A 19,451-nucleotide genomic window follows, 5' to 3' on the forward strand; every position below is an offset into this window, starting at 1 on the left:
AGTGGAAAAGATTTGGTTTTACATGTGAAATGATGGATTTGCAGACTTTATGAAAGGTGAAGTTGCCATGCTTTGTGATGTGTCAGCTGTGTTTTTGACATACTAATGAATTTAGCTACTCAGAAAAATGTGGTCACATTTTTGGAGAGCAAGTGTTTACTAGACAACTTGGTTTTGAGTGTATTCTGGTATACATAGGACCAGATTTCCAACTGGTGTAACTCCATTGATTTTGATCCAATATTTAATTGGTGTAACTTGAGTGACTTCTATGGAGCCACACCAATCCACACCAACTGAGAAGCTGGCCAGGGTTTAATTCTGGTTAATCCTGTGTAGGTGTGCAAAGGGAAGATGGAGGCACAGGAAGTCTGTTAGGGTATGTTTACACTGCATTTAGATGCCCGCAGCTGGCCCATGCTAGCTGACTTGGGCTTGCAGGGCTCAGGCTTAAGGGGTTGTTTAACTGCAGTGTAGACATTTGGGGTTGGGCAGCAGCCAGAGCTCTGGGACCCTCCCACCTCACAGAGTTCTAGAGCCTGAGCTCCAGTCAGAGCCTGAACATCTAAACCTCAGTTAAACAGCCCCATAGCCTGAGCCCTGCAAGACCAAGTCAGCTGCCCCAGGCCAACCATAGCTTTTTAACTGCAGTGTAGACATACTCCTAACCCCAGCATAATTTGCTATTGCTGTCACGTCCAGTGGCACTCTCTCGTCACAAGGGGTGTGGCCTATAGGTTATGGGTGTGATGAGAGTCTTGTGCCTTTGTGATCCTGAGTGGAAATGCACATTAAACTATTCTGCAGCTCTTGTAAAAAGTTCCGCTCTTTGCGTTCCTCATCTACTTCCCCATGATCCTGTGACCTTCTGCCTGTCTACGCCACCCCAGAAACCTTGCATAGGCTCTTTGATAGATGTGAATAAATAAAGGATGATTTTTAGCCTGGAACGTTCCTTTGATATCAAATTCTTGAAAAAGTGCAAAAAAAAAAAAAAAATAGGAGGCGGCGCTGGACCCAACATTGACTGAGAGACTAGGATAACATTTTGCCAGGAGTTAGTCAAATCATCCAAAATTAAATCAAATCAACAGCTTTCACATTGTACTCCACATATACTGTTTTTCTCCAAGTACAACCCAGATGGTAGAAATGAGACCAACTTTGTATGTGCATTAGTTTCATGTTATTGGGGATGCATGAAAAAAAGCACTTTCAAAACCTACATCCCAAATATTAAGTGACATTAAAGATCAGAAATACCTCCATTAACTGTGCACAAAGCCGCAACAGTACACACACGGTGTTGACAGCCCAATTCCGCCATCCTTACTCATGGTGAGAAATACCTTACTTCACAAGTAGTCTCACTGAAATCATCTGGACGGTTCACAGAATAAAATACAATTCAACATGAATATGGTGTCAGAATTGAGTCCTAAATAAAAAAAACTATAAAGCAAAGAGATCTAGCTCACTGAACTCGGGTATGCAGTAATTTAAATAAATAAATAAGTGCTGGAAAAGCTTAGCTCTACCTACCAAAGTTTAAATGGTTGCAAATCTTAAGTAAAAGCTAAAAAACTTGACTTAGGAAAAACTTACGTGAGTAGCAAAGTCCAACAAATAAAAGGAAGAAAACCTATGTGGATTTGCAGTTCAAGGGTTGAGGAAATTACCTAAAAGCTGGTTGTAACGTTATATAATTGGCTATTGGCTTAGCCGCAAAATTCAGATCCAGACTTTGAATACACCAAAGTTCAGGGATGTTATGTAATGTAGAAGTCTGATATCCTGTTTGTTTCAAACAACTTTTTTAATTTAAAATGTATTTTTGCAAAGGTGGTATATTTAAATATGTAACTTAATTTTAGATACTTGGTTCATCCAATGCAATCTATTTTCTGTTTTGTTCTCTCTACAGGGCAAGGCATTTGGACAGATGTTACTGGATTTCCAGATAAAAAATGTTCCAGATTTAAAGTCCTTAATAGAATAATGATTTTTGGGTTCATCTGTTTTTAAAAGTCTGAATACAAACAAACATGCAAAACAAAAACTAGCTTCTTGAGTCAAATTCAAGAAACTGCAAATTAAAGAGAGACAATTCTCTCTCTCAGGCTTAACTGTAAGGCACAGAAAAGTGAATATTTTGAGTATTACCAGACAAGTAGCTTTGTCTGTGACTAATAGCATTTCCGGTCTGGTTAGTACATTGGATAAAGAGTTAATTTATTTCCTGTAAAATATAATAAAGCAATAAAATAAAAAATAAAAATTTTACAGTGAGATAACCAGACAACCACACTCCCAAAATGAAAACTACCTTTTGATCCAGTCCTCCTCTCCATCCTTCTTTAGAACTCTTAATAATTAAGAGGAATAATATTGTTGAACTCTTAACTGCTCAAGTCCACCACCTTCAGTCTGCACTGTGATCTTGCACAGTATATCCCTTATTTATACAGAACAGTCAGATAACTTGGTGCTCGTCTATTGAAAAAATCACCATTTACCAACAACTGTCAAACTGTGGTAGCTGAGGTCAGTTTTTCCCTCTAATTAGGACAGTATATAGCTGCAGTAACTCAAGCACCACTGTGTGGTGACTGATGGTGAATATTGACTTTGAATGGTGACCACTATACTTCAGGGTATTCTGCAGTCAGTGAGAGAAAGCTGAGTGTTTTCTATCCCCAACTTCTCTCATTGCCTATAACCCTTATTTGAACAGCACTGAAGTAATTACAAAATGGAGCTCTTGTCATGTGGATTATTTTGAAGAAGAAAAAATGCTAACAGCCAGATTTGATGCCCCACTCTCTCTTGTGTGGTGCTACAAAAGGGATGGAATCTGGACTTATCACCTCTGTTGGAGATTCCCCTAGGGAACAGGAGTTCCCAGCAGGTGCTGAATCAGTTTAGCTGTCCCTTGCACCACCCTTCTCCACAACCCTGGAGGGGGAGCATGTTGGGGGCAGAAAAGAGGCATGTCTGATATGCACTGTATTCCATCTATCCTCAGCTTCCCAAAAGTACCCTGCATCAGAGCTGGTGCCAAATGGTGAATTAGGGAGTTGTATCCAGCTCCCTGAAAAGAAACTCAGCCTAATAGAGATTCAGGCCTGATAATTCTCTGTATCTCCTACCACAGCAGAAAGATATGTATGTTTTGGGGTTTTTTAAATCTCTTAGTGGACAATGTTTAGATACACATTTCTGAATATAAAAGTATGTTCCTTTATTTTCAGAAGAATTTATTAACTGTTTAGTGCTGATAAAATTGAGACTTTAATAATAGTGGTTACAACTATGAATGATGTGTAGGTGCTTTATAAGCCTCATCAGAAATCTTTGGCAGTGCCTCTGAGCTCTAATCCATTCTATCACTGTTCTCCATTTGCTAGCCTATCTTTAGCAAGGATTGTAACTGAATTTTTCCAGTTTGCATTGTGGTTTTGTCCATTTGAGGACTATGTTGAGGACATCATGTGTGGAATCTTGACCCTATTAACGTTAATGACAAAACTCACATGGAATTTGATGGGGCCAGAATTTCACCCGTATTCTTTTCCCTTGTGACCTAAACAGAATGTAAGAAGAGAATATACTAATTACTGTGTCAACTAGTCATATATAGTATTATTTGTACATCATTAAGTCTGGTTGTAAAGGCAAAAATGGGAAAACCATGGCTTTGTCACAGAAAAATATGGAAAATTCAGACCATTGGGGGGATGAGGGTTAAAAAAGGTTGGGGGGAGGGGAGTTGCACAATATTTAAATTGTTTACATTTCTTTTCCATTAGAAAAGTGTTAAACAGCTGTCATCAATAGTCTGAAACCATATTAAGACAGGAAAACAGAAAAACCCACCAAATAGTCAAATTTGTTAATAACAATAATTAATGGAAGAAAGTCTTGCTCAGTAGCAGACAGACTAAGATGAAAAAGGACCATGGGCTAGACCCTCAACTGGTATAAGTAGTGCAACTCAGTAAAGTTTAATAGTTATGCTTATTTACACCATCTGGGGATCTGGCCCCATGATGTTATTATAATACCCTAAAAATGACATTTTTGGTCATGGAAATCATGGCTATGTCAAACATATACAGCCTTATCACTATGCTGTTTAAGTGATTTTGTATTTCTATATGCAACTACTTTGATATTGAAAGTAAACGGGTAAAAAAACTAGATATTTCAGTAATTTAAATAGTTTATTTTAGTATATTTTCCAATGGCAACTTAATTTAGAAAGGTTTTTAATATTAATTGTTTTGGGTTTTTTTTAACGTTTTCTGAGTTTGCATGTTGGTTCAGTTCCCACTTTAGATTGTATCTCACCCAGTTCTGTACCAAATTAAACATTCACTGTTGGTTAATATGAAAATTGAACGACTAAACAATGAACACTTTAGACCCACTGGTAGTGGTGGACTGTTGGCTGGGAGGTGCAGACCATTCACAACTGTACAACAGAGGCACAGTTTGTTCAAGAATTAAACCATGCAGTGTTCATGTTGATGGGGTAGGGAATGGAAAGGGGTTTCTCTGTCTCTGTTGGAGTTCATACCCCTCCAGACACCACTAAACCATCCCCAATAGGGATAACTTTGATCTATGGTTGGGTTTTGTTTATTTGTTTGCTTTTGCAACACACTAGATTGCACCAAGTGGCATTTATTTTCATAATATTTCCTTGGGGAATGTGTCAAAATCCCTTAGACATAGATGTTATTCCTTGGCCCTAACACCATAGTTGTGCAATAGTTAGTTTAATTCATGAATTTGTACCTATCTTAACAATCCAGAACTGACCTGAAAAGCTATATTAAAATTGCATTTATTTCTTCATCTAGAATGAAGACTGAATAATTACAAACAGAATTTGCAAATGACCTCCAGTACTTGGAATAATATTTCTCACTTATTAGAGTGACTCTCAGAGCAGTCTTCTTGTATATTTCCATAGCTTGGTTACTCTGAAGGATGGGATAAACCAGCATAATTAGGGGTTTACCATCATTCTAAAGTACCAAGGAATATTCAACCAACAAGATCACTAAATTCTCTGTATTCTGAACTGCTCCTCAGTCTTTGAGGGTTTGGAAAGTGCAGGTCAGGCCTATTTCTGATTCTAACCCCTATATTAGGACAAACGTTATTTGTGCAATGGATTATCCAACAGACCATTTCATTGTCACCATGGGAAAGAGAAGGCTTCACTTTTTATTTTAATTTTTAATTACATTTCTTCAATTTGAATCCTTATTGAACAGTTTCAAGACATCACATTTTTTCAAACTTGATGGTTGCATGATGGTATTGATAATTGCCCTTGCTGTCTATGAGAGTGGCATTCTCAGGTTAGACAAACTAGAGCTGTTCAGCTTTGCGTTGGGTTCTTATGCAGCCATCTGTAACATGAAAATAAGTGTGGGCCCATAAACGGCCAACCTATCCTACCTGAGGCCTTATTTGAGAGTGGTTGCACCAGTTTAACTAAAAGTGTGATGTTAAATCAATTTAGTGTAAATCAGTGGAAATTCCTGTGTGCGTACTCTTGTTTTGAGAGGCTTATTTCAGTGTAGCGCAACCCAATTTCTGATTTAAACTGATCAAAACAAGTGTGTTTGCTCTCGTTTAGTTTAAATATATGTTGTTAAATTGGTGCAACTTTCTGATGTAGACAAAGCCTTACTTTTCCAACTCTCTTTCTTCCTGTCTTTTGCTGGCCATGAGGGCAAGGAAACAGGGATTAATATGAAACTCCATGGAAATTTGTTTGGCTCTAGGCAGGAGGCCTTGTAGGCACCCTCCTAGTGTCGGGGAGTTCATATATAATAGATGTGAGTCCATGCCACAAAGGTGGGAATTGTTCACACCTACTGTAGCTCAAAATCTACAGTGCTGTAGTTCAAACACGAATTAATTCAGGGAAGTTCTGTGGCCTGTGTTATACAGGAGCAGAGACTAGTTGATCACAGTGGTTCCTTGTGTCATCATAATCTATGAACCCATCTCCAAAACACAGTAATTTAAATTAAAAATTGTAAATTATCACTTGCCTCTGAGCTTTCTATTCTTACTGTTTCTTATGACAGCTCTAATTCTCAAAATAAAATATATCCTAAAATGTTGCACGGTCCCTAACATTCAAAACAGATGGTACAATTTATCATATTTAAAACCAATATTTTGAGATAGTTTTGCCATTTTTGTGACAATTTAATCTGCCCATTAAACAACGCACAGAATAATTATGTACTGCAATGACCATCCAAAACAGGATGGAAAAGTAGTGTGTTCTAGAGTTGGACTAGAGGTAAAGTGCCTTTTTAAATGTTAATTATAATTCAATAAATTAAACAAATATGTTTTTTCTTCACTAAAGTATTTTCTTTCTGGAGAAATGTGTATTTCCAAGAGGTTAGTTTCTTATGTTTATGTTTAACAGAAACCATGGGCAACTTCAAATAATAGATATAAACACACCTTGTTTTGTTTTACTAAAAAATAGAATAGAAAGGGGAAGTGTTGAAGTATATATTTTATGTCTTGTTTTGCTCCCCTATTGGTTGAAAGGGATTAGGCGTGCAGGAGCCAGAGTTAGAAAAAGCCTAATATAGGTGTTCAACCAGAGATTTCCATGCAGGACTTGAAAGGTTTTGCTGCTTTTCAAAATACGTGTAATCGTCTATTTACTAACAAAGAAAAATTTTATCAGTATACAAGTTACTAAGTTTAAATGTATATTTTTGTAATAATAAGCAGTTACATTGCACCTTCTATCCAAAGATCTGAAACTTTATGAGCATTAATAAATGAAATCTCTCAGCAGCCTTGCCTTGAGGCAGTTATCTGATTGTATCTCCATCGCTGCCCTGGGGCCATGTGTCTGGGCTGGGAGCAGTAATGCTACATTTCATTGATTTCTTGTTCATCTGATGCCTTCCAGTGGCTTTCCAGCCCTCGGTATAAGCCAGCTGTCAGGAAAGGTGCTGCTTTTTCATGCTTCAGGTGCTTCACTGCTCTGTAGGTGTGGGGGTTACTCAGTGCAGTAATGCCACAGTCTTCACTTTGTTCCTTTGAAACTCAGGAGCATAAAGGCTTTGAGCCTCCTCTCCCTGTGGAGACCACCCCACTTCTCTTCTTGGGTTTCACCTTGGGTTTCCGTCCCGGATTTACTTGTAATGGACTCTGACAATTTGAGGATTAAAAACTAAATGGCCTTTAACAAGCAAACAAAGGCTGTCTCTGACTAAACAGTGAGATGATCCAGTGTGAAAACATTAGTATTAACCAAGGAGTTACCGCTCCCTCTGCATTCAACCTAACGCTACTTCTGAGGGGGAGACCCTAGGGGCCCCGGAGGCCTCCCCTTGTTTGCTGAGCACCTCAAGTTAATTGGGAAAAAACCTGCAGGAATTCCTGCCAGCGGTGTCCAGGTGTTACTCTGATGTGACAGAGGCAGGAGAATCAGCCCTATGGGGTGGGGGAAGATGCAGCCAAGGCATTGGGGGACTGTGGGGTGTAAGTGGGGTTCTAGGGAGCCGCCTCCTTATTTAGTATAAATGGAGCCATTTCTGCTGTGATCCTGCGTGGGGAAACTCCGTGTCTGCTCCAGACACCGGTGAAATCAGTGGGCAGCGGGAGGATTTGCTGTATTTCCCCTTTCTCTTCAATCCAGTCCTCCTTTGGTCATGGGGATGCTGCAAATCAGGGTTGTCTCCCCAGAGCACCTATAGGGTGCCGAGCGCCCTCCAATCCCCTTGGACCTGAGCCTAACGTTGGGGGCCATCAGCCCTTTGCAGAATCTGACCCAAGATGCCTCGTCTTCAGGTGCACTGGCATTGGGAGAGCGTCTTCAGCCGCTAGGAAATGGTGCAGGAGGGTGAGGGTGTGTAGTGTGAAGTGCAGTAAGTGGGGGAAGCTGAACCCGAAGAAGAGATGAAGGAGGCGGCGCAGGTGTATAGGGGCAGCTGGCCTGGGCTAAAATTTGGCTCTTGCTCTAAACTCCGAATAAGGATTTAAGAAGCGCTGGGGCCAGTCCTGCAATGCGCCGAGCACCTTCTCTGACTTCAGTGGGAGACACGGGTCTTCAGCGCCTCAGGATTGGGTCGATCTTCTCTTTTCTGTGCAGAATCAAAGGCGAGCGGGAGGGATTTCTGGGACAAGGGATATTCGCATCTTCTCGGCAGCGATTCTGTTGGGATAAAATGATGGCAGGGTTCACGCTGCTTGTCTAGAAAGGAGAAGAAACCCGAGGGGATGGCAGTAGCGGACAAGTGAGCAAAAGAAAAGGGCCATGTTCGTCAGTTGTAATTGTGCATACCAATCTGAATAAGAAAAGGGCCCCTCTCCATTTTCTCTGTTTGAATCTTTACTGTACCCCAGCAAGGGAGCCTCCCTCGCCGCCTGCTCTAGGGATGCATTTAAGTGTAATCTGGTGATTTTGGCAGGCGTGTTTTATATTGTTCATTTTCTGTAACGTTCTTCATTCCTATTTCCCTCCTTATTTTCACTAAACCTGGGGATCCTTTATGCGGAGTAAACAATTTATTCTTTTCTGAAAATGCACTCCGAAACGTACCTATTGGTTTAGCTTTACCAACTGCGGTTGGCGATCGAACGGAGGGAAGCATATGTTTGAAACATAAACCTTTAAAAAACACACACAGCATAACTCTGCATCCTTGAAATCGATGCTTCTGCCGTTTGGCTGGCTGGCTGAAAGTTTGTCTGCAGTTTATCCGAGAAGTTCCCACAAACTTCTTCTCAGTGCAGTTGCACCTAGAAATAGATCAATCCCTTAAAACCACTTCGATTAAAGCTGGTTTTTGCAGCAATGTTGTTTAGGGGGATGAACCAGCCACGAACCAAACAAACAAGCAAACGCCCCCCGCAATTAAATAACGTGAACATCGGCTCGAGCTATTTTCTCTTGTATACGCGGCAGACTTTGGAGCTGATCCGCGACGTGCCTAAACCTGCATTATATAATAACTTGGCTGGGACTCCCAAAAGAAACTCCCTAAAGCCTGATTCTTTCCATCCCCCACCAGTCAGAGGTGCTGGGGCAAGGGCCAGCAGTGAATGGCTACGCAGGAGGTTACTGCTGGTTTGTCACTCGGTTTGCAGATTAGAGAGGTGAAAGTACTGTTCGTTTAGCACGGAAGCTGCTTGTTACTTCTGAGCAAGATCAGGCCAGTGGTTCAAGAGTAGGGAATGGCCCTTTAAAACAATAATAATTTCATGAAATCCACGTTTCGGTTCCAAGCCCATAGTTGTGAAGATGACCCCTTTGCTGAAATGTAGCCTCTTCCAAGGAGTGAAAAGGGGAGTAGTAGTCTTTAGGATAGGCACCACACTGCGTGCTCTGCAGAAGCTTCTCCAATTTCTTATTCTCCTTTCTGCTGCACCCGGCTGTGAGGTGTCATTTACCAAATCATAGAGAACCATCAGAAAAATATTGATCGTCCAGGGCAAAAGCCCTGGGGAGGGGAAAGGAAAGACCAAAAAACGGACTAGTCCTCAAATGATCCCTTGTCTTGCTCTCTCCTACTCGTCCTCCAATATGCCCGCTCTAAGGCGGGTTTTATAGAGTGGTTTCTTTTGGGTTTCAAACACTTGACCTTAGGGTAGAGACTTTTGTGGTAAGTGATTAATTAGATTAATTATAAAAACGCTTCCAGAACGTTTGGGTTTCGGATCCATTCCGGAATTCCCGGTCTATGCTATGTCCCGTCCCCCCCGGCCACTGGTACAATGACTGAAAAGGGAAAATATTTATTTGCTCTAAGCCGGTCCTGCTTTGCCCACAAAAATGTGTCGAACCATTATACATACACAGTTCTTGCCCGCTTCTCAGCAAGTGGCCAAGGCACGCTAAATCAGTTTGTTTGCAGATGTTCAGGCAAACAAAACTTCAGGAAATTAGCTCATAAAATTTTCCCAGCCCTGCAATCTTCCTTAGAAAGGGGGACAGTGTGAAAAGCTGGCCCTGCCCCTCCTCCTTTTTCTTCCCTCCCGCTTTCTTGCCTCATGTGTAATTGGACGGAGTTTCTTTCTCCAGACGGAACTAAAAGGTTGAATCGGGAGTGTTTGTGACATGAACAAAAGTCAATAGCACTGGGTCTGGGGGACAGTAGGACTGCAGGGGCTGGGAGAAAGGCTGTGGAGAGCTTGGCCGACCTCCCTTCCTGGTCTCCAAGGCCCTGTCATTTTCCAGGTAAGATGAATGTCCTCCCATCAATCATCCCGCGCAGCCCCAGGGAAAGCCGGGAATTTGCTGGGCTACTGAAACTTATTAGCCTCAGACTGGGCGGCTTTGTTGCCCTGACAGAGCTGCTCTTTTGTGGGCTTTGTTCCGGGGATTTAAACATTTACATAATGGATTAGCGGGTAACAAGCCGCAGAGGCATGGCTCGCCACGTTTCCTCCGCTCTCTTAGCCGACCGATTTTAGCACAAGTTAATTTGTAAATATGAGTTCCACTCCCCTCCTCGCTTCGCTACCTGTTGTCTTCCCAGATAAGCGGGCACTTATCGATCGATGTACATGCAAATAGTTTTGTAAAGGAATCAAGTGCACGATCACTTGTCATTGTCACTACAATTTCCTCTCCTTGTGCACTGCGCTGTGTAATAAACATTTATTGTGCCAGCTAATCCTTTGAACTTTGAGGAACTCAGTGCGAGTGGAAAGAGCTTTGTTTAGGAGGAGGAAACAAATTGGCATTGTCGTTCGTCACGAAGTATGACAAACAGGGGGAACTGTAATTTGTAATTTAGTGTGCTTCTATCCCGGCCAGTTAATCCTTTAGCGAATACATCTATCAGGGGACATTTTAACTCCAAGAAGAAGAACAGGAGTACTTGTGGCACCTTAGAGACTAACAAATTTATTAGAGCATAAGCTTTCGTGGACTACAGCCCACTTCTTCGGATGGATAACTCCAAGGAGGCTGTAGCCACTCACAGCATCAAAAATGAGTGCTAGTGTTTGAGGTCAGATATCTTGCTCACGTGCATATTTATAACTACATATAGTCCAAGCAGACAACTGCCCGTAGGAGCTCTTAGGCATTGTAATGTTGAATGCGGTGTTTGCTACAATGACGAACGGATGATCCTGGTATAGAATAGAATCCGGTACATTAAAATGCATTCGATAGCTGATGCTCGTTTTAAAGCGATTAAAAGGAATTGCAAAGAAAACAGAACACACGAATGCAAGTGGTAGTTGGAGAGATCCAAATGCAACGGGAGAAATCCTCGGGAAGTCTTACTGGCCTTTCTATTCTACAGGCCCAACTAGATGATAATGTTCTATTTTAATGCCGTGAAAACTTGAAAAAAAATTGAACGCGGGAGAAAACGCAACTTTTTATCTTGGAAGCAGTTTGCGTTACTTTGAAGTCCCCACTTACAGGCTGTAGCTGTACACAGTTTACACCCATAACGAAATCAATGGCACTTGTGTCATTCATAACTTCCCTCAACGGCCATTCAGTTTATTCCATCGTTTCCCTCTCTCAGCTTTGGTCACTGGGCAAGAAAAACCTGGGAGCGGAGTGGTAAATTGGTGCAAACGGACAAAATGTTCGCTTGCCCAGTTCCCTAGCCCCTTTCATCTCGAACATGCAATAGAGAAGCCAGTAGCTGCTCTGGGGAGGATCTCTACCTCCCAGAGGCTTTAACAGAGCAGCAGCATCAGGGCTGGCACAGGAGACTTTTTGTAGGCGCTGCTTCTGAATAAAGGTTTATTTCACTGCCGTTTGGAAGCCGCCCACTTCCCTCTCAACCAATCAGGGTTGTGCTTGCTTGTGGCCCCGCCACTCCCGCCCGCCAGGATAAAAAGGAAGGATGCAGGGGTGGGTGGCAGCATCCCGCAGCAGGAGGAAGGCCAGGAAAAGCCCCCAGGTCCGCAGCATGAAGAACCCCATGTACGAAGTGGCCTCCCTGCTGCTGGAGAAGCTGCTCCTCCTGGCCAACCTCAAGCTGTGCAGCGTGGGCCCCGGCGCGGCGAAGGAAGAGGAGAAACACGCCAACTACTACGACACCACCTACTTCAAGCGGGGCGACCTGCTGGAGGTGCACCGCACCCTCTTCGTCCACTTCGGCATCTACCTCGGGGACAACCGGGTGGCGCACCTGATGCCGGACATCCTGCCCGCCTTCACCGACGACCAGCGGCAGATCCAGCAGGTGGTGACCAACAAGAGGCTCATCCTGGGCGTCCTGGCCAGAATGGCCAGCATCCGAGTGGACGTGGTGGAGGACTTTGCCTACGGCGGCTCCATCCTGGTGAACCACATGGACGAGGCCTTCCCGAACAAGGCGCTGTGCGACGAGGAGGTGGCCCGCCGGGCGGAGAAGCTGGTGGGGGCCACGGCGTACAGCCTGCTGTGGAACAACTGCGAGCACTTCGTCACCTACTGCAGATACGGCTCCGCGGTCAGCTTCCAGACCGACAAGGTAAACCCCGCCCAGGGTCCCGGGGCCCCGCTCAGCCTGACGCCCTGCCTCGCTAGCAGGGTGCACCGGGGAGGGGACACACCCACCCAGGGTTGCCCTGCGGTGCTGGTCCTCTGCAAATCTCCGCTCTGTGTCTGGGGGTGGGGGGGAGCAAAGCAGAGCAGATCTATTCGCTTTGGTGGCGGCCCCTCTTACCTTCTGACGTCCCGTGGAAACCCTAAACGGTAGGATGAGCTACCTCCCCCGGGTCAGGCACACCAGCTCTAGAATAACCCGGCGAAGGCAGTGCCCCCTGGCCTCCCACGCGGTCCCACCCGGCACGTGAGCCAAACACCTGCCCAGCTGGAGTGAGCGAGGACGCAGAGTCTTGGAAGACTGGTGGGTGGGGGGACTGGAGAGGAAAACTGCCCTTGCAGGAGCCGCAGCGATCTTGCTGTAACTTTAGCCTGTCGCTCCCCCGGCCTCTTTCCCCCGCGCAAGAGCAGCATCAGTAGCTTAACGTGAGCCTTCTCGCGGGGGGGCTCTCTTCTCCTCCTCCCCCTGGTTCTTTGGCTGCTATTCCAAAAGCTGCTTGCAAAAGGAGTTGTCTGAAGCCATCATTTGCCTGAGGTTTTGAATTTTGTCTACATACTTCTAGTCCCTTGTCTAGTGTTTCCTCACACCCCGGAGCCTGAAAAATGGCAAGAGACAGTCTTAACACTTCAAATCTCCCACGAGGTCAAATGACCTGACATCCTGCAATGGACCATTAACGCTGAAAGGGATTTTGGTCCTTGACTGCTAATAGTTTGCTAGACTCAGCATGAAAGGGATCTTTCCACGCAGAGGGCCCAAAATGTGTAAATACAGGTAGAAGTTACAAACTCACCCCGCTGTAGATCATTTCCGCCTGCCCCCAAAGGGAGCCTCCCCGTTTCAAACCCAATTAGAATGCTTGGAAACGGGTTAAAACCCAAGGCTGTCTGGTTCCAAGCATTGTTATTGCTGCAAATCAAGCCCCCCACCACCTTAAATGCTAACTTAGTGGAAGAAACACAGACTCTTGTAATATATTTATAAGTAAAATATTTAATCTGTTTATTAGCAATGGAGCACTTTCCATCAGTGAAAGCTTTGCCAGGTTTTACAGAAGCAGAACAGATTTTAATTGGCATTACTGTTTAGCACCTCCAGAATAATAGAGTTTTTGTGTGTGGCTTGAATAGTCCAACAAACAGCTTGGTGAGAGGCTAGGCTGTGTAAAATCTCGATCGGACTCAATCTTGACAATTCTTAAAAAAACAACAACAACAAAAACTTGTTTTTTTTCCAAGTGTGCTCCCTGAGAATTAGGTCACTTGATGCTGAGGCCTGGTTTCCGTAAGTAAGCAATCTTTTGAGCAGTCTAGTCAATACTCTCTCTGGTTCGAAGTTACCATATACTGGCACTGCAGCCACTCTGCAAAACACTGTTTCACTGTCTCTCCCTTCCCCACCCAACGCCAAGCAGGATCCTGGATATTTTATTCAGCAGGAGATCAAACAGAATTAATGGCATTTTAAAGGATTGCAAAGACTGACTCCAGGCACATTTCAGTCTGAAACCTGTAGTATGTGAAGGGGAGCGGGGAGTATCTCTATGAAAGCGTAATTTTCCAGTAGATGCTAACAGTCAGTTCTCCAAATTACAATCAGTTACAGGTTTTGCAAGTCATTAAAACAATTTCCAAGCTGCTTAGAAATAACTTAACTGGCAGCTAAATTTAACCTCTCCGCAGTGACTTTGATCTTCTAGAAAATAAAGCACGATTCATTAGACAACTAGTAATGAACTCTTAATATAGGCTTGGGGTCTCTAAGGACCCAGTTCTGCATTCACTGCAGTCAGTAGTAAAGCTCCTACTGACTTCAATGGGGCAGGGGCAGTTTCTAAGGGGAATACATCCCTTTTCACTCACCCAGGCATCCCTTTCTAGCCCACAGGAGTTGAATCGCTGGTACAGAGCAGTCTTTGAAGGTCTGCTTTCTCCTTGCCCTCTCCAATACCTATCAGTTTGGAATGACTTTCATGATTAACTGTGAACCTTTCCCTCTGACTTTTGCAGTTCTGTGAAACAGTGAAGATGATTATTCGGGACCAGAGAAGTGTTCTTGCTTCAGCGCTCCTGGGATTAGCATCTATAGTCTGTCTGGGTTTGGCACCTTCCACCACCCTGCCCACTATCATTATTCCATTCTTTCTGTGGATGGCTGGTTAACAGCAGCAGCAGCGCCTGTCAGTGCCTGTACATAGAATGTATAATATTGTATTTATAAAAGCACAAATTACTTATCAACAGTTGTGTAAAGAGAAAAAATGTGACCTGTAACTTGTGTAGTATTTTAATCACATCTTTATCCAGAACACAATGTACAAGGAGTAGCTTACTGTGTAAGCCAAATAACCAGATTTCCTGAAAATCTCACAGAAGGTAAATTTTAACACACCTTCCAAGCCATGAAAGAGTGTGTGTGTGTGTGTGTGTGGGGGGGGTGATATAGTCCTGCTCCCTGCTTTCAGTCATAAGTTAATCTAGTGAATGTATTTTATCCGGTATTTTTCTCTCTTAACTCTGTGTATCCAAGTGCCATATAAAATAGTGAAGATTAGAGTTTCATCCTGAAAGTGGATGATAGAGGCCATCTAAGTACCTAGGTAGAAATGATGGAAGATGAAAACAAGCTAATTTCACTTCCATATATATGTATTTTTCATTCAAGGAAGTTATTATTTCTAAATCCACTTGTATTAAGCCTAGAAATATCTTTTAATGGGGAATAAAAGCAGCCTCAGGATTGTATTCTGCGTTGGTAAAAACTCCTAGTTAAATATTGTTTCCTGTACTACTGTGTGGCCAGATCGGTACTGCCCATTCAGTTCCTTTCTGAGAGGTGTTCACAAATCATATATCCATTTTAATTGCACAAACACTTTATACCATCCTGAACAGTTTTTTGCCTGGGTTTGGTTGCAAGGAAAGCCTGCAGTTCCTCAGAATTTTCCTTGCTAATAAGTGTCAGTGCAGCCAATATAATTCAATACAGGGGGTTTCAGAAGATATGGAACAAAGCAATTTGGTTGGTGAAAACTAGTAACATGCAAACCAATAAGAATTTTCCTATGTTCCAGGGGAGAAGGAAAGAGGCCTTTTTTCTCTTTTCTCTTCCCTCAGTAATGGGACCAGTGTGGGTGCCATAAAGTATCATGAGACTCTGTGGCAGATATTACAATCAAGCTACTGTAATTTAACAACTAAACATACCACATACCCCTTAAAAATTATATGTCTTTCATATACTGAATGTGTGAATATTTACCTACAAGCCAGCAACTTTTTGAAGAGCATGTGATATATGGTTCAAGGGCTTTTTGGAAAATATTACTATTCTTAACTCAGGCTGATACTTCTTTAATCTCAGACCTCTAAGGATTCTTTCCTTCAAAATCCAAACCTATCTATTCACTCATTTTGAGTGACTATTCTATTTTTATTATTATTTATCTACAATGTTTATTGCTGTTTGTAAACATGCCTTTTCTGTGTACTTAGGCATTTAAGCATTATTCTGCCTCTCCTTTTAAATCTAAAGCATGCATAATCTCCAAACCTTGGCTCTCTTCACAGTGAAAGCTCAATATACGACAGTCAATTAAGGACAATATTAAATAACAAAAAATGCCTCCTTTACTACCATTTCTACAATAAGATTTGCTTTATCTTTATTTAAGAAACAAAAAAACCCCAACTGTTTGAAGTGTGGTATCTTGAATTAAGTGTCTGTTCTGTTGCTAATAGCAATGTCTCGTTTTGGCTACTCAGCTACAACTGACTGAAAATGTAAAGACCAAAGATGAAATCCTAATCTTATTGAAGTCAATTTCAAAACTCTCACTTATTTCAATTGAGATAGGATTTCACCCCAGAATTCAATACTAATACAGAATTGTATTTAAAATAAATTATATGTTCAGCTTGCAGTCATGCTCCAAAGCACCTTGATTTAAACTACCACTAAATTGTTATAAACAACTTACATTCTTTTTAAGAGAGTCCTAAGGTGCCAACCTACAGCAAATTTTTAAATTAATGTGAAATGCTATTCCATCAAGTATGTATCATAACTTCTAAACAAATTCTATTGTATATTTTATTTACTGTACATAAGGTCAGCACTGCATAATTATATAAATATAATTCATTTGTATATGTTTACTTGTGTTCTGAAATCGATGAGCATAATGGAATAGCACTTCCCTAACAATGTTTATCCCAATAGGATACTGAGCAATCCATTGAGACATATATGGTATCTAATTACATTATATGTCCGTTCCTCCCTTTTACTTGGGATTTGTAAGAATTCCGGTAATTCTCATGAGTCAGTTACAGAATAAACAATGGGTCCATGACCAATAAGCTAATCATTGTTAGGCTTGTTATGAGGTGAGTGTACTCACAGTAGCTGTAATATCAAAGGACTGATGTTGCCTCTTCGCTAATGGGGATGGGACAACCAGGGATATTTGGGGCAAGAAGACAGGACAGGCAAGATGTGATTTGTCTGAAAACTTTATTAAATGATACAAGGCACCTGGAACAGACACTGGGTTATTGTTCAGTCAGATCTAGTAAGTGAAAATTGCTCAATAAAGTATCTTTAAGGAATACTTAAGACATGCTTAGACTAAGCCTTTTAAACCTGTGATACACTTGCTGTATTTTTTTGTCAGAGCTGATTCACAGGAGGACTTCAGTTATGCACCTAGGAGTTTTCATACAGTCCCCAATTCAGCAAAGTCCTATTAAATTAAGAATATGCTAATTTGCTTTGCTAAATTGGGGCCATAGACTGAGCAGATCTAACACCGGTGTGAATTCTCTTGTTCATCCCCTTGGATTGTTTGCTCTGAAGTCTCAAACTTTAAATTTCAACACCAACTATTTTTCTAATGACTATTTTTGCTAATATAATAATCTATTTAGGGATTATGAATAGAGTTTGCCTTTCAGGCCTAGGCTCAAATATGAATTTTAAAGGACAAAACACAGGGCAGTATCGTCATTGAGATTTTGCATGTGTTGTAAGTGCAGGATTGGCACAATATATTGGTAACTATGAACGGTGGAGGATGGAGTAGATAGGGAGTGGAAATACAGAAGTTGCATTTCATTTTAGTTGGTCCTTTGTATGATTGCTTTTGAGGGTGGTGGATCTTCTTTAAGAATGTTAATGTGCAATGCGGGGACCGAAAAGGACATGAGTCTTGTGTTGCTGGGACCTGTTAGTAGTAAAGACGTCAGGTTAAAAGGACACATTTCATTATTACCTTACAAAGGTAAACAAAACAAAACAAAAAGATATAAGGGGACAATGCCAGGGTAGAAAAATATTTAAAAAAACCTTAGATTATTAAAATTCAAGTTCTAATGTTTTAATCACTTGATGCTATATTTACTTTTGTATTTTAGCTTGATGAATGAAAATAGTCAGTTTCAATTTGTGTACAGTTAGTTTCTTTCAAGTCCTTATGCACTAGCACTCTGTTACAATGTGTAGGTTGTAAAACTGCTTGGGAAAGTGTGTGTGTAAGTAAGATACCATTGAGATTTAAAGGGGAAAAAATCATGGCAAGATTTGTCAGTATTAGGTTTTGGGGAAAAAAATGAAACTACATTTTTGGCGACATATGACCTGACAGCATCTCCTGCGGGATTCAGAAAGAAAGCTATAGAAGCAAGACATATTCTCTGTTATGGCAACCGTAGGTCTGTTTTGTCCATATTGTGTGTGTATGTGTTATGTAATTAAATCAAAGGGTCTCACAACACTGTATGATGATATAGTGTTGTCTGAGAATGCTTCCTATGTTAGGAAATCAGTGGTTAGTATGCTCTGACTTTATATTTGAATATTAAATGGAAGTGACCAGATAACAAATGGCTCCTGGAGGTGCAAACTGCTCAAGCTCTGTAATACGTTAGGCCCCAATCCTACAAACACAAACATATGCTTAAATTTACTACCTGAGTAGTCGCATTGATTTCAAGTAAGTGTGTGTTTGCAGGAAAGAGGTCTTACATTGTAATACTGTGATTCATTCAGCAAGGGTGTATGTGATGTACCTATTTTTGCAGTGATCTTGCATGACCTTATGCTGTTGAAATAAACTGCCAACTCAAATCTTATTATTAAAATAAAAAAGTTTACATTGTTTAAACATCTGGGGTCAGATTCTCAATTAGTGTAACTTGGCAAAGCTCTATTGACTTCAGTACCAAATTATGCCAGTTTACATCAGCTGGAAATCTGGTGAGCTTGTGTTTTGAAAATGTCATAGTTTGACCACAATTCAAATGAGGTTTAAGTTGAACTTTTTATATTAAATAATTAACATATTACTATCAGTCACTTTATAGTCAAATTTAAACCTGTAGTTGCTATCTTACTTCACCAATATCAATGTAAGATTAGTGTATTATTTGCATAGGGACTTCCTGATTGGACCTACTATATTCATCACTTTATACCAGAATCCATTCTGCAGAGAATGAGGTTCTGTATCCTTTTTGCCTGTTGTTGCTAAGGCTATTGGTAAGAAATGTGGGCTAACTCCTGTTCCTGATGCTTAGTAAGGGGCAGAGAGAGAGAGAGGTTAGAGCATAGAGACAGGGAACATGGGCACTATTTCTGTCTCTTGCTATGTGATCTTGGACAAGTCATTTATCATCTGTGCCTCATTTTTCCCTACCCATAGAACTAAGATAATACATACCCTTCCTTACAGAGGTGTTGTGAGGCTTGGTTAGTTAATATGTGTATAGTGTTTTTAGATCCTTGGATGACATATGCTATGTAAGTACTATTAATATTAATCTCTACCAAAAGCAAAATGTTCATGTTAGCAGGGGTGCTGGAACAATTTGTACAGTGGGGGTGCTGAGAGCC

The 19,451-nt window shown here is 41.6% G+C and overlaps 2 protein-coding genes across 2 annotated transcripts in view; both read left to right on the forward strand.

Moving 5' to 3' along the window:
* The window catches only part of LOC101931777 (uncharacterized), a 93,853-nt gene extending 87,007 nt beyond the window's left edge, over positions 1-6,846 (forward strand). Inside the window, exon 20 of the mRNA XM_005299360.5 lies at positions 1,925-6,846. Within this exon, the coding sequence (XP_005299417.2) occupies positions 1,925-1,999 (75 nt within the window). The 3' untranslated portion in view covers positions 2,000-6,846. The remainder of the gene's footprint in view (positions 1-1,924) is intronic.
* Positions 6,847-9,244: 2,398 nt separating this feature from the next.
* LRAT (lecithin retinol acyltransferase) lies at positions 9,245-18,723 on the forward strand. Its single transcript, XM_005299338.4, has 2 exons — positions 9,245-12,485; positions 14,570-18,723. The coding sequence occupies exons 1-2, from the start codon at positions 11,874-11,876 to the stop codon at positions 14,720-14,722; spliced, it is 765 nt and encodes a 254-aa protein (XP_005299395.1). The 5' UTR covers positions 9,245-11,873; the 3' UTR covers positions 14,723-18,723.
* Positions 18,724-19,451: the final 728 nt, after the last annotated feature.

Source organism: Chrysemys picta, chromosome 5, assembly GCF_011386835.1.
Source record: "Chrysemys picta bellii isolate R12L10 chromosome 5, ASM1138683v2, whole genome shotgun sequence".
Lineage (NCBI taxonomy): Eukaryota > Metazoa > Chordata > Testudines > Emydidae > Chrysemys > Chrysemys picta.

Bases quoted from the DNA above. Each gene is read 5' to 3' on its own strand.
- LRAT (XM_005299338.4), top strand. From the start codon at position 11,874: ATGCAGGGGTGGGTGGCAGCATCCCGCAGCAGGAGGAAGGCCAGGAAA. The intron at 12,486-14,569 runs GTAAACCCCGCC...TGACTTTTGCAG, and splicing joins TCAGCTTCCAGACCGACAAG to TTCTGTGAAACAGTGAAGAT.